The sequence below is a fragment of the Neomonachus schauinslandi genome, chromosome 10 (assembly GCF_002201575.2).
Source record: "Neomonachus schauinslandi chromosome 10, ASM220157v2, whole genome shotgun sequence".
Lineage (NCBI taxonomy): Eukaryota > Metazoa > Chordata > Mammalia > Carnivora > Phocidae > Neomonachus > Neomonachus schauinslandi.
Genome location: NC_058412.1, coordinates 65314386 through 65338439, shown reverse-complemented (window position 1 = coordinate 65338439; position 24054 = coordinate 65314386). Strand labels below are relative to the sequence as shown.

Below are 24054 nucleotides of genomic sequence, written 5' to 3'. Positions count from 1 at the left end.
GGGCACGCAGGCATTTCTTATCCCAGAGCTCCCAGGTGTTTCTTATCCCAGAGCTCCCAGGTGTTTCTTATCCCAGGACTCCTCCGCCGGCCCTTGGAACTCCCGAGATCCGTGGGACGGGGCTCCCTCTGCGGAGAGTGGTGGCTGAGGCAGCACCTGGGGCCGGTCCCGCACTGTGAAACACCTCTGACACATAGTGCCTCCCAGCCATCCCCTCCCTGCCCCTGCATCTGGCCCTGCACTCACTCCCCCACACATCAGAAGCCACGGAGCGCACCTGCCCCTTGTTTGCCTTCCTGGGAAACCTCGCACTGCCCCCACCCCGCCCAGGCGCCGCCCAGGCTCGTGGGCATCATTTGCTGGTGGAGGGGGCTGGGGTGAAGAGGCCAGCTGACCCGTCCCAGGGCGCTGGCAGTTGGGCTGTGTCAGAGAGGAAGAGCAAAGCTCTGAGGTTGTTCTTCGGGGGAGAGGCTTGAGGAACCGGCAGCAGGGATCTCCTGGGACAATTCTAGACAACTCGCTGTTGCTAGGAGAAACAGCTGGCCCTGAGGATGGGCAATCACTTTGCATTCCGGTTGCTGCGGCCTTGGACCTTTGCAGGTGTGGGATTGGGCCCCAGGGGCCGCTGCAGAAGACAGGCACTGTCAGAGTCCTTTTTCCTCCTACAAGCTCGTAGACTTGCGGCTGGGGCTGTGTGCATTTCACTCCCCGGTCCTGGCTTCAGGCGCCCCGGCATAGCCTCTGAGCCAGAGCCCGCCCCAAAGCCTGGCCTGACCTCTGGGACGAAGTGCCCCACGCTATGACTCAGTGCAGGGGGAAGGGACACAGGACATCACGGAGGATTGGAGTTTGCTTGGCAGGTGAGATGAGTCAAACTTCTTACAGAGGAGTCCCGCGTGAGGGGCCTCTGGCACCTGGGGCACCCAGGTTTTCCTCATCCGCGTACTCTTCCAGCGCCCCCGCAGAACTCTCAGAGATCCCCTTAGATGACGCTGCTTCTGACAAGAGGTGTTGTGGCAGCAGCCCCTGGGGCCTCATTGGCGGGTCCCTGAGCCGCACCTGACGCTCAGTCTCTCCCAGCGCATCCGCTCCCTGCCCCTGCATCTGACCCCACACTCACCCCTTCCTCCCCTCCAGCTACAGAGTGCACCCTGCGGGCTCCACCTGCACTCTCTTTGTTTAAAAAGAAGAAAACAAAAACCCGACGAAGCACCAGCCTGGGCAGGAGAGTGCAGGTGGAGCAGACCTCCAGCGTGGGGAGCAATACCGTGAATGAGGACGCGTGCAGTGGGGGTGTTGGGAACACCCAAGAAGACTAGCTGCACTCCGGCACCAGGGTACAAGGGCCTGGGAGGGTCCTCAGTGAGGAAAGGGGATGGTACTCAAGGGTCCTGTGTAAAAGACCACACTAAGTTTGGTGGGAGGCCCAGGAAGGGAGCTCAGCGGGACGAGGAGGAGCTCGCAGGAACAGCCTAGGGAGCTTGGTTGCTGCAGAACTTGGGGGAAGCACACGTGGAGACCAGAGAGGGGGCAGGAAGTAATCTGTTTGAAGACACACTATATCCACAGAGATGTGCATATGTTGGTTGTATATAAATGCCAGTTATACAAATGATGATAATGAAACGATTTGAGTGCTTACTCTGAGCCCGGTGCTGTGCTGAATGCTCTGTGTTCTGTATATTGTCTACTTTTATGGCATAACTCCATTTTATAGATGAGGAACCTGAGGCAAAGAGATGAACATGCCCAAAGAACCAGAGGTAGTAAGGGGCAGCAGCGTGCAAATCCAAGTCTGCTTATAGAGCATATATTTGTATTAAAATTATGCTGAGAGTTGAAGAGGAAAAACAATTCTGTTGTGTAAATGTTGAAATAAAAAGAAAAAAATTCTACTTTTGTGTAGTCATCTGCTAGTTTTTCATGTAGGTAATGTGCTTTTTTAAAATTCTCAACACCTATTTTTAGAAAGGTACAACTTCTTTACACAATGATTTTAAAACATTAGAGTATTTGCTCATCTAGGAATAATAATATTTCTTCCTCTTCACTGCTCCAGACTCCCTGAAATTCTAGGTGGTATTTGACAAAGTTTTATTTTGATTGGACTACAGAGGAAAAATGTTACACAAACCACAAGCCTGGTAATTTGTGGTTCTCTTAGTGTTACAGTGATTTATGTAAAATAGAAATTTTCATTTAAAATACATAATCTATGGCAACGGACACCGAAACAGCACTTGACTCTGAGACCCCTCTGTGCTTTGAAATCCTAATGAGGATGGCATCCAGAGCTTGTGCAAGCAGGTTTAATTAATTCTGAGAAGCACACTTTCTCCTAGCAACAGCTTTTTTTTTCAAATTAAAGTCAAAAGCTAACTTGAAAAAGCTGAGTAATATTTTCAAAGCCAGTAAGTAAATATCTTGACATAAAGCAATTATAGAACCGTATAGGTTTTCTAATCATAAAATTATAATCATAGTATCTGATTTTCAAGGTAACCAAGTGGGTAAGATAAGATGAAATTATTGTTAAACTGTGCTAAGCCTCTCTTTGCCATTCAACATTTCCATTAGACTAGTCAGGTAATTTACCAGTTTGGGGACAGTTTAGACTCTTCCTCTTGAGATTCTCCTATTAGATGATTGAAATGAGAAACAAATGTGGATAAAAGAAAATCAGGGTTTTCTTAACTTTGTTCAGGAGGATATGAAAAGAGATGTTTTGTTTTTTTTTTTTTCTTTTTCAGCCTTGCCTTACACCCAGATAAAACTCTCGTTGCAACTGGCCAAGTTGGGAAGGAGCCATATATATGTATATGGGATTCCTATAACGTCCAGACTGTGTCTATTCTTAAAGATGTCCATACACATGGAGTCGCCTGCCTGGCTTTCGATTCAGATGGACAGGTGTGTATCTTTTTCCATTTGTTTTCTTTAATGACTTCTCACAAGTCACCTGGAATTACAGTGCACATAGCTTATAGGCTCAGAAGGCTACTAACTCTTGCTGCCTCCCCTTGTCCGCCTCTTAGGATTCTCTCCTGTCAGATCCTTTTCCAGCTGTCGTGCTGACACCCGGCCCTGGGTGGGCCCCAGTTTTGTTTCCCTCAGTCTCCCCATCGATTGAAAAACCTCCAGAAGTAAGTCATGGACTCAGGTTGATCGGATCCATCATGACTCAGCAATTCCACTTGGTCTTCCATTTTAGCTTCCTAAATTTGGAATCAGAGTTGGACCCAACCTTTTTCATAGACTTCAGGCCCTGAGCATCTCCTTGGTTCCCTTTGCTTTTAGAGGATAACGCCACCTCCTAATAATTCACAGAGAAGATTCTTTTTGACTTTACCTTGACGTCTCTTCTAACTCCTGCTTCTCCCTACCCACTCCCTGCAATTCAAGCAGCCACTGAGTCGGCCTGTCGTGGCTATCTTTATAGTCACTCTCTGTGCATTCTCACCTTCCCATTCTCTGCCACCGTCCTTTAAGTTCCAAATCCATGCCCTGCCAGACAGTTTAAATAACCTCTAACTGGCCTCCACACCATTAGTTGCTTACTAATACATTTCACCAACTGAAAAAATTGTAAAAGCATTATTTTATTATCTTTTTAAATTATGGATTTTATCCTTTTTAAAAAAATTAACATATAATGTATTATTTGTTTCAGGGGTACAGGTCTGTGATTCATCAGTCTTACACAATTCAAAGTGCTCACCATAGCACATACCCTCCCCAGTGTCCATCACCCAACCACCCCATCCCCCCACCCCCTGTCCACTCCAGCAACCCTCAGTTTGTTTCCTATTGTTAAGAGTCTCTTATTGTTTGTCTCCCTCTCTGGTTTCGGTTCATTTAATTTTTTTCCTCTCTTCCCCTATGATCCTCTGCCTTGTTTCTTAAATTCCACGTATCAGTGTGATCATATGATAATTGTCTCTGATTGATTTATTTCGCTTAGCATAATACCCTCTAGTTCCATCCACATCATTGCAAACGGCAAGATTTCATTTTTTTGATGGCTGAGTAATATTCCATTTGTGTGTGTGTGTGTGTGTATATACACCACATCTTTTTTTTTTTTTAAGATTTTATTTATTTGACAGAGACACAGCGAGAGAGGGAACATAAGCAGGGGGAGTGGGAGAGGGAGAAGCAGGCTTCCCGCGGAGCAGGGAGCCTGATGCGGGGCTCGATCCCAAGACCCTGGGATCATGACCCAAGCCGAAGGCAGACGCTTAACGACTGAGCCACCCAGGCGCCCCTACCACATCTTTTTTATACATTCATCTGTCGATGGACATCTGGGCTCTTTCCATAGTTTGGCTATTGTGGACATTGTTGCTATAAACACTGGGGTGCAGGTGCCCCTTCAGATCACTACATTTGTATCTTTGTGGTAAATACCCAGTAGTGCAATTGCTGGGTCATAGGTTAGTGAGAACATTATTTTAAAAACACTAAAAGGTTGGAGAACTCAGTGAATGAAGTCCACACTTTGTGGCTGGGTAGTCTAGGCTTACCCAACTTTTCTAGCCTTGTCTTCACAATCTCCTTGCAGTCTAATTGGGCACATCGGTGAGATTCCTCTACCAGACATTACACTTTTGCTCCTCCAGCCCCTCCCTCATACTGTTTCTCCACCTAAAGTGCCCTACTTACCTTCTTTGCCCCTTAAAGTGATTCATTCTTCCAAGACACTTCAAAGGTCTTCAAAGGACACACTTCCTGAAGCCTTCCCAGGACCACCAACAAACTTTCCTTCTTGCCTTTGACTTCCAGTAACTTTTGGCAGAAAGGATTTGTTAATGTTACAGATGTCAATTACATGTCAGTTTTCAAACTATGTTACAGAAAAGGTAGCCCACACACAGAGGAAGGATTCCTGACTTTTACTACCTTCACCTCCTCACTAAGGCTGTCCCTTTTCCCTAGCCTTTTCTGCGATCCTAGGCCACCCTTCCTCCTATTTCTGCCAATTAATTTTTTCAATCCAGTTTTTGGCAAATTTCAGAGTTAATTCTGTAGGGGCATGCTGTGGAAAGATCTGTGAAATTATTATTCAGAGAGGCTTGACCAGCCTGAGAGTTTGGGGCAAGTTGAGTGGATTATAGGACTTGAGCTGGTTTGCATCACTTTTTTAACAATTTACATTTACTTAGTGTTTCCTGCTGTTTTGCCAGGGTAATGATCATTAACTCTTTAATTTTTCTTTCTAGAACTAGATTCACTACATACGTAGACCCCTGGCATACATAGTTTTTTATTTTATTACTCTGAAATCTCATCCAGGTTAGGGTAGTGCATCCATTCCACTGTGATTCCACATCTAAAGAGAAATAGCTGGGTAGTCCCATTTGTTGAGATTTTCAGATACAGACTTCCTGACTAAATTCAATGAATGTCAGAATGCATACATAAGTACAAGTGTGTACATATGCTTAGATGGGTACTTATATGCACATTCTCTGATTTTGGTTTTCTAGCAACCGTTATCAGAATTTGTTCGGAAGCATCGCAAGAAAAATGTAATGCAGCAGAAGGAAATCCAGCTTTAACGTTGAGTTTTTTGTTAATTTGTGTCAAAATCTTAGCCGTTCTCTTTTAGGTTCCATTTTGAAGGGTGAGGGTAGCAGTGGACCGCATGGTACTTAACTGTCGGCTGAGAAAAATAACCTATTTGCTTGCGGTGAAGGATTTCCTGGCTTGTTGATGCCTATTGCTTCAGGTCTTCCCTAGTCCCTGGACAGAGTTCACTGGAATCGAGTGATATTTAGAAAATGACAAATGGCCCATCACCTCTTAAACAACAAAAGGCAATAGAAATGCTTTTTAGGTAGCGATGGGGCCTGTCACTACAAATGAATAAAATAGATTACTTTTGGCTTTTTTTCAATCAAGAAATGTGGGTTTTACTTTAGTGCCCGTGTTTATTACAAAAAAAAAAAATAAGCTAAATGGAATGCACACACTTCAAATTTTTCTCATATGGACAAAAATGCAACCACGTGTTATAATTTCCATTCCTGGGATGCTCTATTAAAACTTTCAGCAAAGAAAGAAACCCACAAAGACCCCCTTTTTAAGGGCACATTTTTAAAGTTCCAACTGTGTATTATACTAAACATTACTGATGGAAGCCATATTTACTGAAGAAAACTGAATAATCCCTGCATAACAACACATTTGCATTTAGCTATATGTGACTGTCATTCCCCATGTATGCACGCACACACATACACACTCAAACAGTGAAATACGTAAGCTCAGATACTCTTATTACTTGAGTGATGCTGTATTTTCAAAACCGTTTGACTTACATTATTTTACCAATCCATATGATAATTCTACAAGGTAGACCTAACAAATATTTTGCATTCATTTTACAAATGAGAAAACATAATTTAATGAGGTTAATTTTGCAAGGTCTTAGGTCTGGCTCCTCACAAGTCAAAAGAGAAGCCAAATCCACTCACATCCAGTTCAGACCTCTGTCCATTATACAGTGCTGTTTCCATAGGCGGGGACATCCTGCTAGAACCTCCCTCTGATGTTGGTATTTCTAATACATGTTTTGATACTTTTGATTTTGTGTATACTTAAATGTGTTAAATTTTCTTTTCCTTTGAGAACAAGTTCTGATATAAACCCAAAGAATTTAGGTTGGGAGATGAAGTACCAGATTGCGTTTACCAACATGTCACCTGAAATGTTTGTGGAGCTATGAAAATTAAAAATGAACGTAATGTTCATTATGGGTTTTCTTCCCCATGTGTTTGTCAAACCCTTTAATTTCAGCAGTTTGGCAAGACTTTTGGGCTATAGAATCCTAGACTGTCTCTACTCTCACATTAATATTTTAAATTTAAAAATAAAGAAAATTTGAAAAAATAAAAAATTTAGGGGCACCTGGGTGGCTCAGTCGGTTAAGCAGCTGCTTCGCCTCAGGTCATGATCCCGGGGTCCTGGAATCGAGCCCCATGTCCGGCTCCCTGCTCAGCAGAGAGCCTGCTTCTCCCTCTCCCTCTGCCTGCCACTCTGCCTATTTGTGCTCTCTATCCCTCTGTCAAATAAATAAATAAAATCTTTAAAAAATAAAAACATTTGAACCTTGCCTTCAAGTTGTGTTCCTCTGAAATCAACTTGTTAAATCAGAGGCTTTGTGACAAATGAGTTGTAGCTTTTAGGTTTTTGAAATTTCAGTTTGTGCTAATAGAAGTCATCTGTGATATCTTTAGTTGTGGACTTAAGATGGATTTTGAGAAATCATTTTTTTTTTTTTTTTTGCATATGTTCAATGCCTGGCCCAGAGTAGGTCATCAGTGACCATTTGTTGAAAGAAGTGATGGATAATAAGAAATGTGCCCATCAGTTTCAGCTGTTAAATTATTGTTCTTATTCTTAGCGTTTGGCCTCTGTGGGATTGGATGCCAAAAACACAGTCTGCATTTGGGACTGGAGGAAGGGAAAACTTCTGGCCTCCGCCACCGGCCACTCCGACCGGGTAAGAAGAGCTTGTTGGATTGAACCATGCGGTTTTCATAAGTGTGAGGCAATTGTGAAGTAGCTTCCCAGAGTTGTCCTATTTTTAAAAGTAAATTTTCTATGTAAAGATTTTTCCTACATATTCAACCCAAAAACTGACTTTAAAAAAAATTAATTCATGATTAATAACTGTGTCAGCATGATCTCTTCTGATGATCAGATGCTTTCTTTAAATTGTTACTACTTCTCATAGGTAAAGCAAATTTTTGACACTGGCATTTAGCATCTTCATAAAATCAAAATAGAATTGAATTTGGAAATATATGTAAAGTTTAGATGTATTCGTTTAGAAATGGAAGTAGTTAGAAAATATTCACAAAATGTGTTTCAAGTGTATACATTTTATTTTACTTTAAGGATTTATTTATTTCAGACCGAGAACACATGCGCACAAGTGGGGGAGGGGCAGAGGGAGAAGCAGATTCCCTGTTGAGCAGGGAGGGAGCCCAACCTGGGGCTGGATCCCAGGAACTCTGGGATTGTGACCTGAGCTGAAAGCAGACGCTTAACAGCTTAACCAGCTGAGCCTCCCAGATACCCCAGAGTGTATACATTTTAACTTCAAATGAATGTAAGGACAACTTTGGGATTCTTTCTTATTTTGAGAATCTTGAATGTAAGCTTATCATCATATTGAATTTAGTGTGATCAAAAATAATTCCATATAGTCATAGCAGGCAAGATAGGATATGAAGCAGGTCAGAAATCTATTTCTCCATTGTCTTGCATAATGAAAATAATTTAACCATTTTATTGTCTTGATTTTCTAATTTCAAAAAAAAAAAAAGTGAATTTGCATGACTGTCTTACATTGATTGCTAGTTTTGTATTTCTCCTCAATATAAGTGTCCATGCAGAAAGAGGCCCAAATTAGATACTAAATTCACTGTCTCTTCCTTAGTGTGAACTCTAAATTTTTTTTTTTCATTCACTGATGGAGAATCATGGTTTTAAGGTGACCCCATAGTTGTTGCTGCACATTCGGGCAAATTATACTCAAGGATTAAGTTCTCAGAAAGTCCAGGAATGACCTATTAAGAGGCCCAGCACCCTTCTGGTCCCAATGGTTCGTACTCCTGGCCACACGTAAGAATTCCCTAGGGAGATTTTACAGTGTGGTGACGCTTGAGCTCTACTCCCAGGTTATTAACTTCTTGGTTATTAATTGGTATTAACTCAGTACTTAATGAGCAGGTTGAAAATATTTGTGGTGCTCACATTTTGGATATTACTGTTTCTGCTTATGTGATAATCCCATCATATAAAATTAGTTGGATTAGACTAGATCAGTATGTGAATTTCTTACTATTTTGTCATGTATTTTACACCTTCCACTTAGAAGTAGATTGTGAAAAGTGTATACTACTCTAGTGCGACCTCTACAATTTTAAGAGCCTAGAATGTTTTAATGAAATACTGTCCTTTTAGAACAGTTTTCCCAGACCCCATAATTTGTATCACACAGTTTTGTTCTTTATTACTGGTGCCAATATGAGTTATTACTGGCTCCTTATGGGCAAATGATTATCTTCAAGATTATTTTAGTGGCTAAAATGCTTAATCCCTAGCACTCATTTATGTAATGAGTGCTTTATAACCTGCAAAATGATTGTACATACATTATCTTAATTGACCTCATAACAGAACTGAGGTGATGTCATTTATTTTAGAGATGCTAAGACTAGCCTGAGGTTGCATAGCTAAAATGGGCCTCATTGGAACTTGGTACTTGGACCAAGTGCTTTCTTCAGTGCTCTTTCTGTGGTCTATAATTGCTCCTTTCTACCTAACTGAAGGTTATAGGTCCTCTTTTCTCTCTGATGATGGGTCCATATTTCTCCTTCCTATGTGATGAGAAATTAGCAGCCTAAACTCTTTCTCTGATTTAGACTCCGGCCCTGACAATTATTCTTTCTATTAGAGCTTCACAGAATGTGGTCCATGGACTGACCGCATAGGAATCTCTCGGGGTCTGCTTAAGAATGCAGCTGCCTGGACCCAACTTCTGACCCAGGAAGTCAGAATCTTTCAGTTGGGCTGGTGAGATACGCACTTTGAGCAATTACCACAGCTGACCTGACCCTTAAGGTTGACAGAGTCTTCTCTTCCTTGTTCCCCAAATTGAAAACTGCCTGCAAACTGGTAGCTTTTCTTAAAGAATGATAAATAGTATTAGTGGATATGTTTTCAGTTCCTTGGAAAACTGAAAATAAAGTAGTATTTTGGATCAGATTAAAATGACAGGCTAAAGGCCTATTTTAGGTGGGCTAAGTTAGGGGCCAAATAAATGCCTCTGCCTTATGTTTATGAATATTAACTTCTAGGATTATGAGAAAGTGTTGGCCACATTGAATTGCGGTTGACTATTAAACATTTTCCTACATAAACACTCTGTAATTCTTTTTGTTTTTATTGTAAAGCTATCTCAAAAGTATATTATGATCATTGTGTAGAGGTATAGGAAATTTGATCAAAAAATTATTCTAAGTCATTGCAATGGACCAAGTTAAAAACATGACACAAGTTCGTCTCGTTGATTGCAGTTAATTATTATTTCTTTATTCAGGCCTAAGGTAAGTAGATGTGAGGCAATAAAAACACATGTTGGCAACTCCTGACCCATTACCAAGCCAAATCCCACGTTGTTCAGTCTATGCAGGTAACATTGTGTCCTAAGTGTTAGGATGGAGTCTTGGCAGTTGAACTGATAACTGAAAGAAGGCAAAAACACATAAATGACCAACATAGCAATTTTTTATTTTTTTTGAACAGATTTTTGATATTTCCTGGGATCCATATCAGCCAAACAGAGTGGTTAGCTGTGGAGTAAAACATATAAAGGTAAAGTAGTTATTTAAAAAAAAATTTGGTAACTTGTATGAGAAGAATTTAAGGTGCTTATATGTATAATTTGATGTTGAGAAGTGGCTCAACTTTATCTTAAATTTGGAGTCGTTTTACCTGCTGCTTTGATCGTGAAGCAAGCTGACATCAGCTGATGGGGCTCTTTCAGAACTACAGTGTATGGACCATCAAGTGGAGTGTCCAGCAGGCAGCTGAAAAGAAAACTTTATGTTAATTAAATGCTAAACTGAATACTCAAAGTACTTCTAGGATTGCAAGTTTTAAAACAGTTCTGATTTTAATACTATATATTAAGTTTTTACATTTTGATGAATGTTTACACATGCTGCATATCAAAACTCTGTCATGTTGAAATATGTTCTTTTAGAAGGAAGGTGCCATGTTGGGTTGGACATAGAAATACAGGGATACATGGTACAAACCTACTTGGGTCATTGGTTTTTAAATGCCTCTATCTTCCCCTAGACTACACAGACTGAATTATCACAGGTGGCCCAGGACCTACCTTCGGCTATTTGCTTCTTTCTATTTTGTTTAACAGGTAGCAAAGTCAACACCATTAACTTTCTTTGATATAGCAGAACTTTCCACTGGACCCTGGGATATGGCCCAGGATCTTCTGTCTACAGATTTGTAGCTAGTAGATGTTTAAAGTTCATAACTGAAAGAATGTAAGGATTACTTGCTTGATTCCAGCCTGTGTGGATCTCTGCTGGTAAAAAAATGTTGCATTTTTGTCTGAATGGAGTAGGTATCTATAATATTCCCCCAACCAACTCCTCCTGTTTCCCAGTTCTTTTGTTCTTCTTTGAGTCTAGTTTTTTATGATTTCTCCCCATTGTTCCTACTTCATTGTTAGAAAGGGACAGATGATCAAATGCTCAGAAATAAATATAATGAGGGATGCGAGACTTACTTAAAGAATATTACAAAACTTTACAGAGGAATATAAAAGAAGGCTTGAGCAAATGGAGAGACAACCTTGGTTCTGGACATGATGTCTAAAAATTACAAACATCCTTTCAATTACATTCAGTACAAGGTCAGTTAAAATCTCTAGAAGTTTTGTTATTGTTATCTGACATTTCCTTTTCAATTACTCTAAGTTAGTCTGGAAGGATTAAAAAATGAGAATAACCAAGAACTTGGATTAAAAAAAGGATAATGAAGAGGAAACTGCACTAAGCATATTATGAAATTAAAATAATTAAAATGTATCAGACTGGGATAAGGATAAATAAGAACAACACCACCAACAACAAAAAAACAAAGCTGAGGGGCACCTGGATGGCTCAGATGGTTAAGCGTCTGCCTTCGGCTTGGGTCGTGATCCCAGGGTCCTGGGATCGAGCCCCATATTGGGCTCCCGGCTCAGCGGAATCTGCTTATTCCTCTGCCTCTGCCTCTCTCCTCTGCTCATGCTCTCTCTCTCTCTGTCTGTCTCTCTCAAATGAATAAATTAAAAAAAAAATCAAAAAACAAAGCTGAGAAATAGACTTTAAAAGGGATAACAATTTAGAATAGTATCTTGACCAGTGGGCCCTAGGACTGTTTGTTATCTATTTGAGGGGAAAAAAGTTATATATTATTCATACCATACACTAAAATAAATTCTCTATGAATCAAAGAGTTACATGTTTAAAAAACTGTAAAATAACTAGAGGAATATCTAAGTAAATGCTTAACTGCTCTCAAGTAGGTGAAAGGCCTTTCTGAATGTAAAAGCAAAGTAAGAAACCATAAAGGATAACATTATAGATTCAATTATATAAACATTAAAACATTCTGTCTACCTGCTCCCCACCCCTAAGAAACAAAAGAGGCAAACCACAAATAAGCTAAGTGTAAGCCACAAGCATGGTAGATAGAATTTGGGTTTGTCCTTGAAATGTCAAGACCTCCAACAAACCTGTACAATGGACAAAGGACATGTATACTTGACAAAAACAGAAACATTGTTGGCAAGTAGATATATGAAAGTCTAAACCTCATTAATGAGGAGAAATTTTAAAATAATATTTTTTTAATCCATCAAAATTATGATTAAAATATATCCAGTGTTGGCAAAGATTTAGTGACTGAACACTCTCAAACCTTGGTGGTGGAGGGGTAAATGAGTACCAGATATGAGTATTTCTGCTCTTCCTGCCCAGAAATTTGGTAATATCTATCAATAGCTTTAGAAATGTTGATATCCTTTGAGCCAGTAATTTCTTTCCAGTGTTGGTATGTGTGCTGCCAAAGAGAGCACAGCCAGTAATTTTATTTTTTATTTTTTAAAGATTTTATTTATTTATTTGACAGAGAGACACAGCGAGAGCAGGAACACAAGGGGGAGTGGGAGAGGGAGAAGCAGGCTTCCCGCAGGGCAGGGAGCCCGATGTGGGGCTCGATCCCAGGACCCTGGGATCATGACCTGAGCCGAAGGCAGACACTTAATGACTGAGCCACCCAGGCACCCCCAGCCAGTAATTTTATATCTTGGAATTTATCTCAAGGAAATCATTAGGAGTATGAACCAAGGATAGGTTCATTTTTGAATAATTTACCAAAAGCAAATAAAACCAGATAAAAGAAGACCTGAAGCCACCTAACTGCCCCCAGGTGGTTAAATAAAATATGGTATATCTGTAGGAAGAAATACTGTGCAATCATTACAGTCATGGTTTAGATGATTATTTAATGTTACTAGGAAATATGCAAGATTTATTTATAGTCTACTGGTTGGGGTAAATTTGTTGCTTTGATTTTTTTTTTTTCTTTTTACTTTAGAAGTAACCTATATTTTTGTGTAGGAAATAAATTGGAAAGATATTCCAAAATGTTAAACAGTTAATGCTGGGTACATGAGTTGATGATTAATTTTTTTCTTTATTTTTAAAATTATTTTACAATAACATATTTCCAAAATAAGAAAAAAGTAATGAAAAAACAAAACAGAAAGATAAACCTATAGCTTCCATTATTCAAAGGTATCAAGTGTCCTGCCAATACCTTAGGTCTTCATTAACGTTTTGTTATCCTTGTGCAAAAACCTGAGAATATGTTTGCTCAAATACAGGGACTTTTTGCTTCAGCAGCAGTTGGAGGGTCCTTCATTGTTTTATGTAGTCCACCCGAAAGACTCATTAAATTTGATAAACATTAGTTGCATTTCTATCATGTGAAGGACTGAAAACTGGCCCTACTTTCAATTTGCTTGACAAAAGCAATTAAAACATAAAACAGGACAATCTATAAGAGAGGCAAAACCAAAATTCTCTAGTGATAAAGGAGAGATCCCAACTGGCTAGAGGAGTGTTAAGCGTTTCAGGAAGAGGATGGGGATGGTATTTGAGCCGAGCCTTGGTGGGTAGGTGAGTTTGGTAGGGAGAGCTTGGAAGTCAGCATTACTCAAAGTAGGGGTGGGGTTGCACTTCAGTCAGGAGTTAATGGGGAGGCATTGGTCACCCATAGAATCTTGGGACTAGGGAGCAGAAAGGTCCTTAGCCCATCATATGTTCAAAGATTATCAATGTTTTCATCACTGAAGACCCTCTTTTGACCCTCTTTTCTAATTTTCCTAGGAAACCAGTATTTTGAAAAAGTTTGGCCAGAAAATAATTAGCCATTAAATAATTCCCTTTACAATTTTTATTAATCAAAGATATATGTATCTGCCAACATGAGTTTCTGTTCAGTCTAACAAATTGCAAAGGCACTGAATTATTCTCTTACCCACAATCAAAGAATTATGTGAGATCATGATAAGCCTGGTTTCCATTAGGCTCTGGTGGCTCTCTAGAAGTCTGGGACTCTGGCCCCGGAGCCATCATCCAATTTGCATATCCTAAGGTGAAGAAGCCAAGACCTAGAAGGTTATTTGACTTTGAATCCTCATTGTTATCTCCTTCTACTTCACTCTGGGAAAGCTACTTAATCTCCCTGAGGCTGAATTTCTCTCAAAAACAAAAGAAAACAAAAAAACCAGAGGGTTGTGGATCACTACCTTCTGAATTTATTAAGAGTTACATTAAACAGTGTGTGGAACCAGTAAGGGCACAATAATGTTAATTTTTTCCCCTTCTCCTGGGATCACAAATATGGTGGCACAGATAAGATTTAAATTCAGTCTCTGGCTCCCTGTCTTTCCACTTGGAAATTATTTCTTCAGTGATCCATCTTGGCCTGACTTCCCCCCCCCCCCCAGAACAGATTATGAAAAATAATAGATTAGCTGCTTAATTGGTGATTTCTCCAGCATCTTCCCTATTTCTTTCCATCCTTGGTTAACTCTTTTAATCAGTTAATTCTAAAAACAGAGACACATAAAACCCTGGAGCTTCATTTGAAAACAGAGCTGTTTATCCCATTAAATTTGTTAATTATGTTTTAGCAGACAGGCATCTTTTTCTTTTTTTTTTTTCTAAGATTTTATTTATTTGAGAGAGAGGGAGAGAGCACAGGCAGGGGGAAGGGCAGTGGGAGAGGGAGAAGCAGACTCTCAGCTGAGCAGGGACCCCAGTGTGGGGCTCAACGCCAGGACCCCAGGATCATGACCTGAGCCAAAGGCAGATGCTTAACCGACTGAACCACCCAGGTGCCCCCAGGCATCTTTTTCTAAGCAAAAATAAGTACTTTGACTTCAAATGGAATGATCTGCAAATGCCCATCCAGCCATCTTTATTTTGTTTAGAAAGAAATCCACAAGTTTTAGTAGCCTTCAACAAATATTTTCACTCTCTGTATTTTCTATAACCAATTCCAGGATCCCCACCTTCCCCCCCCCCCAAACCTGCCTAACAGCAAATGAATGATTCCAGTCACAAGTTGAATGCAAAAATCATCAGTGCGCTCCAAGAAAATATTTTTATGTGAAATTGTGTAGCTAGGGTGAAATCCTTTCTGTTTTTGCAAATTCCCAGTGTTTGGCAGACAGGCAAATTTCAATTACCTGAAATGAACGCTTGAAAACAGTAGCAGTTGAGCATTGTCATGCTTGCTTGGTTTCACAGTAAATGAGCCTACCAAGTTTGTGGATATTGTTGATCCTTCTCCAGTCCCTAGTCATAGATAGAAGGGACATTGGAGATTACCTTGAGCCAGATGAACTCCAGGGTACCTGCCAGTTCTAACAAAATTAGCATTACAATCTGGAATGGAGATTGGGGAAGATAAACGATGTCTGTTCATTTAATGTGGATTTACTGATGTGTTGCTACCCTAAATTTTCACTGTTTTCCAAATAGGAAGTGCTTCTCAAGAAGAGAGAATCAGAGATTTGCCATTTCTACAAAAAATCTCTTACCTATCCTGGCATTATATCTGTATGCGCCTTTTTAGAGAGTCATTTGATTATTTGGAATGTTTCATGTTGGCATTGTTGCCTCCTCCTGGGTGATTTAAAACCTTTGTGTCTGAAGATGATGGACTCTCTATGTTTTATGGTTGTCCATTAGAAATATTTCAGTAATTTAGGTATTATGTAAGTGATGAATCACTGAATTCTACTTGAGAAACCAATATTGCACTGTATGTTAAATACCTAAAATTTAAATTAAATTTAAAAAAATGTTTCAGTAACTCAGATCAGAGGTGCACATTCTAAGTTAACTAATAACTACAAAATAATTACTCTTCTTTAGGGATAATGATTACAAAATTTTTACTCTCCTTTAAATCTTCATGTATGGGAGACATGGTGAGAAAAGGAAATGGTTACCTTCTTTGGGTTTTGTTTGTTTGTACTACCAGTAAGTGTTTACATCTAGTATTTTGTTCAGGTTCCAAGTTAATACTTAAATGTTTTCCCAAAGCTTAGATCTAACCATGTTTTCCCCAGATCTTGTTCTTTTCATGTGTACTTTTCTTAAAAGTAGTACGTGCCCAAAGAAACCAATCACCAGAGTGATACTTGCCTTCTAATGAGGGAAGAATCCTGTATTGTCTCACATGATTGCACACCTGCCTCTCATCCTTCCTAAGGGCCCCCTCCTCCATAGCCACCAGAATCCCAGACCTCCCGGGTGGTTACAACCATTCCAGAACTGCTTCCCTCAGTACTTAACTACTCTAAGAGGGCCACCATTTTTCCTCGCCTACAGGCACAAAATATTTGGCTTGTCACTGATTTTTCCTCACACTTTTTTTTTGTGTGTCACTTGGATTTGCCTAATCCTGCTCTCCTGATCCCTGATGTAACTTCTTCCTCACCACTGATCCAAATCCTAGCCTTGCTCATTCCAAGTAATTCAACACGGTTCTCTGTTTTTGAATTCTCTTGCCACTTGTATGTAGTCTGAATATGGTTCCTTGAAATTGTCTCTTGCTTTATAAGTATCTTCATTAGATTTAAAGTTCTCAAGGCAAAGATCAATATTTCAATATTTTCTCATGTAAGACACCGATTTAACCCTTACCTTCAGCAAACCAAGTTGGCCCCTTTGCCCTCACTTCCAAATGGGGATGATAGGAATAGCTGCTTTAGCCTGTTCTCAGGGGTATTATGAAGATTAAATAAATGTAAAGAGCACTTATAAACTGAGGGGCTAAATGCATAGCAGGAAAGTTATACCAGTTCATACATTTAAGAAACCATGTCAAAGCAAAATACTTAATTTCTTAGATAACCATGGAAGTCTCACTATTGCTTTCTATAAAGTAGCTCAAGCTTTATGCTTAATGATTCTTCCACATGATAAATTATACAATGAAAACTGAAAAGCTTAATCAGTTATTTGGCCATCTGAAAATATAACTCATATTTAGAAAACTTCTTGAGTAACATTTCTGCAGTGAAGATTTATCACATTTTTAAATTATAAAGACATTATTTCCAAATACATATATATATATACATATATATATATATACACCAAAAAAAATGTCTGGAAGGTACATCAACACGTTAGCAGGACGTTGTAGATATTTCCGTTTTCCTCTTTATACTTTTCTGTATTTCTAAACTTCTCTACAATGAACCTATACTGCTTCTGTAATTTGACTAAAAATTAAAGACCTGATGATTTGTTCACTTTATTCCAACTCTGAGAACATTGACCTTTTGTATTTAATGACCATGAAGCAATTAGTAAAGTTTGGGAATTTTAGAACTTTGAAAGTTTAAAAAATGCCGTTAAAAGTTTTTCTTATGTTGCTAGCAGTTGGCTAAAAGGTTTTGCAATTCTGTTGGTTGCAGTAGAACAAGTTAAATTATGTGTGCCTAGTTCAGCTATAGCAAGTGACCCAAATGGAGGGTCCTCAAAAAGTTGAAAATAGAGCTACCCTACGACCCAGCAAATGGACTACTGGGTATTTACCCCAAAGATACAAATGTAGTGATCCGAAGGGGCACCTGCACCCCAATGTTTATAGCAACAATGTCCTCAATAGCCAAACTATGGAAAGAGCCCAGATGTCCATCGACAGATGAATGGATAAAGAAGATGTGGGGTGTGTGTGTACACAATGGAATATTATGCAGCCATCAAAAAAATGAAATCTTGCCATTTGCAATGACATGGATGGAACTAGAGGGTATTATGCTAAGCGAAATAAGTCAATCAGAGAGACAATTATCATATGATCTCACTCATATGTGGAATTTAAGAAACAAGGCAGAGGATCATAGGGGAAGAGAGGAAAAAATGAAATGAGACGAAACCAGAGAGGGAGACAAACCATAAGAGACTCTTAACTATAGGAAACAAACTGAGGGTTGCTGGAGTGGAGGGGGGTGGGGAGAAGGGTGGCTGGGTGATGGACATTGGGGAGGGTATGTGTTGTGGTGAGTGCTGGGTCTTGTGTAAGACTGATGAATCACAGACCTGTACCCCTGAAACAAATAATACATTAGATGTTAATTAATTGAATTTAAATTAAAAATTAATTTAAAAAAGGGCAGGGGACAATAAAAGATTTAGCTTAAAAAATGTACTGAAATAGAAGCAAATACCAGTAATGTGATGCATCAGAATGAATACATTATTTTTGGATCTATTCATTTTATGACTTTCCAGTTTTGGACACTCTGTGGAAATGCCCTGACTGCAAAAAGAGGGATATTTGGCAAAACAGGGGATCTTCAGACCATCCTTTGCCTTGCATGTGCCAAAGAAGACATCACCTATTCTGGTGCTTTAAATGGAGACATCTATGTCTGGAAAGGGCTCAATTTAGTCCGCACCATTCAAGGAGCACACAGTGTGAGTATGTCCATGTGGAAATTGGGTGATTATTTATTAAATAAGTTGATATCACAGATACGTGTTTTTTCCTGTTGCTTTAGAATCAGCAGACTCCGATGAACACTCAACACATTCACGAAAGATTTCCCAAATTATTTTTGTTCACCTAAAAGAAATATTTCAAAAGCTTAATAATTTAGCCTTCACCTCAATTATTGATTGGTTGATTAGTAGTATTATTCACCAACATCTGGAAGAATAGAACTATTTTATCATCCTTTTCCTCTTATAGATCAATACTTCTCAAACTTTAAGGTATCTATGAATCTCCTGGGGATCTTGTTAAAATGCAGATTCTGACTCCGTAAGTCTGGGATGATGCCATTGCTGCTGGCCTGGGGCCTGTGCATTGAATAGCAAGAGTGTAGACAAGTGTTGTTTTTATGTTGGTTAGTAAGGGTAGATTTTTCCTCACTCTGAATGAGTGAGCATCACCTCCATGTCTGAATCAAACAGAAAGCTCTTAAAATGCAAACAGAAACCGTTGATAAACTGCTCTCTTTTGATGGTCTGCTCTGTAAGAACATGGGCAAACTTTACTTCTGACCATTCTGCTCTCTTTTGACACGTATGATAATGGTTACATTGCCATATCTATAGATGATGAAGTGGAAATGCCCGGAAGAATAGGGAGATGTGAAAGCTGAAGCCTATATTGTATTAAATGGAAGTAGGGTGAAAAATTTTTATAAAGAAAAGTTGAAGCACGTCTTAGCAAAAGAGCTATGAAATTTTAGGCCTTTCATTGTCTTGTATGTTGAACCAATTTTCTTGGCTTCACTAATTATGAAACAGCTCTTAAAACAATTCAGAGGTCAGTAGTTGTCCTCGTGCATAAAAGCAGCTGCCATAGTAACCTAATTTCTTTTCACACTGGATCTTATGTCAGCAGTATATTCTTGCAGCACTTTTCAATAAACAGGTAAAATATTTTCCTATGGAAAAGCACCTTTAAGTTATGAAACTATTTCCCATGTGAAAAAAAGCGTCTTTGTATAATCCCTAACAAACGAACACAAACGTAATTTGTCTTCAGTTAGGCTCAGGTGGTGCCTTCTTGAGCTCATTGAGATGCATTTCAGGTACCTGCTTACCAGTGAAAGTGTTTATGTACCTAGCTGGCATATCTTTGCTTGATTATTTTGAGTGGCAATTTATATGAAACACCTCCATTGTTACCTTTTCTTTATAAGGACCAGTAGTCACATAAAGGAGTTTGATTTTCATATGTACTTTAACCAAGGAATTAGTGAATATTTTTTTTTCAAATTGTCATCAGTTTAGTAATGATAAAGGAACATCTGAACTAATTTGCTTTAGTAGTAATTATGATTAATTTTTGAGCTAGCCAAAATGAAGGATATTATAAATGGCTACTTGGCCTATTGTCAGGATTTCAATAGAGAACAAGGTATTTAAAATTTGTTTTGTTTTGTTTTTGCTTTTTTTTTATCGTGACGATCCAACTATAATGACTATTTAGAATCACTGCAGTACTGAGTATTATCTGCATTACTCAACAGGCTGGAATCTTTAGCATGTATGCTTGTGAAGAAGGCTTTGCCACTGGTGGACGAGATGGGTGTATTCGATTATGGGATACTGATTTCAAACCAATAACCAAAATAGATCTCAGGGAGACAGAACAAGGATATAAAGGTAATATATATATTAATACCCGTAACTCTAAGAGTGTTAAACACAGTGTGAAGTTCTGTATTTATATTTGTCTCCCTGTACCCCATCTTATTCTAGAAAGGATTTAAGGCAGTTTACATAAATACATTGAAAGAAGATAAAAAAAATGTGTTAAAAATAAATGGATACCCCTTCTTCCTTATTTGCACAAAGATATCTGTGTGTACTAGCGATGGTCCTGCTACAAAGATCAAGAACATAATGAGAAAACCTCTGAGTGGTATCTTGGGAAAGGGACCATTGAGTTATAAAACTGGGAAATTCTGGACAAGTTGGTGACCCTAAGTGAGACTGCTCCCAGCCTCCTTAAATAAGCAAATAATTGACAGGAAAAACAAGACCAAAAAAATAGCTTTAAAGTAGTAGCCCATAGTAGTGGGATCAGAGTTGGGGACTTGGGTTCAAATCCAAGTTTTGCCCATGATAGATTTGAGTCAATTTTTTAAAAACCCATGGGCCTCTGTTTCCTCATCTAAAAAATGGGGATAATACTAGTAACAACTTCATAGAGTTGTTGTAGGAGGATTAAATCTACTTACAGAGTGCTTAGAATAAGTTACGGGACAGTCAGCACTCAATAAATATTAGCTATTATTACAATATACTGTGTATGTGTACCAGGGAATACAAAGCAGTTTGTATACATCTTTTAAAATTCTCATGATAGGCTTATAATCTCATTTTCACAGATAAAGAATTTGGGCTTGAGAGAGTTTAAAGTGGAGATGTAAACAGAAAAGATAAAGTCACAGGTGGTATTCATACACTAAGCACATGGAGGGGGGCTCTGTTCATTTCCTGCATCAGGTTCTCTTTCACGAAGCCCCTTGATGCAGGCTCATGGCAATGTGGCCACAAAGGTTCTTCCAAAGGCCAAATTGTCTGGCGGTGCTTAGAGCTCTCTGCTGACCTGAGGTAGATTCCAGAAGACTGAGAGAATACCCTATTCTTCAGGCCATCCTCCTTAAAGAATGTTGTCAACCAAACCTTTCTTAAAAATTAAGCAGGGAAGTGAGCTCGATATTGTACTTCCTATGTATACTCAGAGTCCAGCTTCCTTAAATATCTATTAAATACAAAAAGTCAGCCAATCTGGAGACTGGATTGTTGTTTTCTTATGGAAGCTCAGGATCTTGGTTTGGATGCATTTCTGAATTCCAGGCACAGGGGTCAACATTGCAAGTTGTAAAATTTAGTGTCTGCTTCAGTGCATCGACAAGGAGACAGCCGAGGCCCTTAAGTTCTTTGCCACAGAGATGAGCCCTTGTAACTTTATCCAGAAAAATACTTGAGGCAGATATATAAGCAAGTAAGCATCCAGAAGAGCAAGGTAAAACATCTTAGTAAAGCAGCCAAAAATGTTTAACCTTGAATCATGAAACTTCTTGGTGTATATTTCAAGGTAACTGAGAGCACATATACTAGATACTGGATGAGTTAACTTACTGGGTGGGATTATTGACCATAAACTGGCTGGTTGTTGGGGAGCATCAACCACAATGATGATTCCTTTCTGGCGGTCACTTTATCCAGCTCATCCAAAAACTGTATCACACAGTTAAGGTATAAATTTTAGACTGGGTAGCAGAGCAGAAACCATATTTACCCTGCTCTGCTTTTCTATTTGATACCGAGTTCCTAACTTTGGGCTCTCAAAGGAGAGTTCAGGAGCCAGTGCAGAAGGAGCCTCCAGGTGACCGGGGGTTTATATTGATTGCATGGCCAACTCCTGTCCCCCAGAGTCAGAGGAAGACGGTCAGGGACGCTCTGCATTTTGTGTCAGTGTCAAAAGATTCACACACACACACACGCCCTTGCCAAGGTCAAAGCAGACAACAGATGGTGCACGGTGGACAGGAAGCATGCCTGCACCACACAGATGCGGCCTGTAGTGCCTGGGCTTACAGTTTATCAGGAGAGAGATTGGCATGCACTTGTAGGTGAATGTCCGGTCAGACAAGAGCCTCTATTTCCATGGGAGTAATGGACTATGCTTTTTAAAGGATCTTAAAGACCACGCTGCAGTTTGAGACCAAGGGAGCCTTGAGAATTTGTGCCATTGCCCCAATGGCAGCCATATTCTTGCCACCTTCTTGATTTTTACAGTGCCTGCTCACTACCAATATTCTTATTTTCTTAGTCGTTTACTTTAAATTGATTTTAATACAGCTCTTTTTTTTTTTACTTTTCCTCACTATAAGCAATAATATCTGTGAAATCATGGCTTTACTATTTTGTTTATAGATTTTTTACTCATTAAAATACTATTGAAATAAAAAATTTTCTCCATGTAGTATCCTCCCCTCCCCCTCATCAGTGGTGCCTTTGCCTGTCACGCTTTTGACAGCACTGTAACAGAAGTCTGCTATGTACCATCAAACTTCCAAAGAGATGTTGGCATTCATTCCAGCTCTCAGTGGAAAAACAGGCTGAATGTATAGCGTCAGAAGAACAAAAGCCTGGTTGAAGTGTTGTTAACCCCAGATCCAGCTGAAGTTCTCCAGTCTGTGAAGGGAGGGCCATGCGGGGAAAACCTCCAAGAGGCTCTTTTGCCCTCCGCCCAGCCTTGGTGCATCCTCACCCTGAGGCAGGCAAGGGGGCTGTTGAGTTCAGAAGCACCTTTGCCGAGCTCAGAACCACAAGAGGTTCTCAGAGTAGCCTTGTCTTTGGTGTTCGCAGAGGCGGGCTGCCAGGCCCCCTGTGACAGGGGCGCCCTCTTGGATCCACGGAGGTAGGAGAGAGGCCAGCGTGAGGTAGGAGACCCAGGGATTAAGATATGTAGGGGATGAGGGCGCCTGGGTGGCTTAGTCGTTAAGCGTCTGCCTTCAGCTCAGGTCATGATCCCAGGGTCCTGGGATCGAGCCCCACATTGGGCTCCCTGCTCGGCGGGAAGCCAGCTTCTGCCTCTCCCACTCCCCCTGCTTGTGTTCCTGCTCTCGCTATCTCTCTCTCTGTCAAATAAATAAATAAAATCTTTAAAAAAAAAAAAAAAGATATGTAGGGGATGAGGAGAGGATTAAAAGTAATTGGGATGTAAACAGTTTTCTGATCCAGCTTCCCCTTCACTAGTCAGTACCTTACTGTTGGTCCTCTGAGCATTTGCTTAGAAGGTAGGGGAAAGAGTGAAGGAACAGGGACAGAAAGGGCGTGGGGAAAGGATGAAACAGGAGGAAGAAGGCAGAGTGGGCAGAGGACATTTAGGTGTACTTTGTCCCCCCTGATCCCCCCTGAAAGAACCCTTGGCTTTCTCCTCTACCTTCAGGCCCTTGGCCTCAAAAATGGAAACAAAATACACTTGAAAGGAGCACATTCAAGCAAAGCAATGTTATTACGTTTTTGCTCTTGATCTGCACATGAAATGATATGTACGGATGGCTTCATTCTTGTAAGAATTTCTTGATGTAAATGAGCCTCCTTCCACATTTTCACTTTTTGAGTAACAATGACTCTTGAATTCATTTCCATGGAAATACAGTGATTTCCCATTTTACTCAAACAGCCAAACAGCTTTCTAAACAAATTTAGCAAGAGAATTAATCGTGGCCATGTCCCAATTTCCATGACATAGTACTGATATTCTGTGTTTCTTAAACATAAAAGTTAAAATTCAGAAATTGTTATTCACTAGCTTTTAGGCCATTTATAAAGCATACGTACTTAGTCTGCTACCTATGAAGATGGCTAGTGCCCCTCCTGTAGACTTCCAAATGGCAATTTCCAA

The 24054-nt window shown here is 39.8% G+C and overlaps 1 protein-coding gene across 1 annotated transcript in view; it reads left to right on the top strand.

The window, feature by feature from the left end:
- The window catches only part of EML6 (EMAP like 6), a 263656-nt gene that overhangs the window by 105816 nt on the left and 133786 nt on the right, over positions 1-24054 (top strand). The window contains 5 exon segments of the mRNA XM_044918715.1: positions 2751-2910; positions 7406-7504; positions 10318-10386; positions 18408-18593; positions 20159-20294. Of these exon segments, the coding sequence (XP_044774650.1) occupies positions 2751-2910; positions 7406-7504; positions 10318-10386; positions 18408-18593; positions 20159-20294 (650 nt within the window).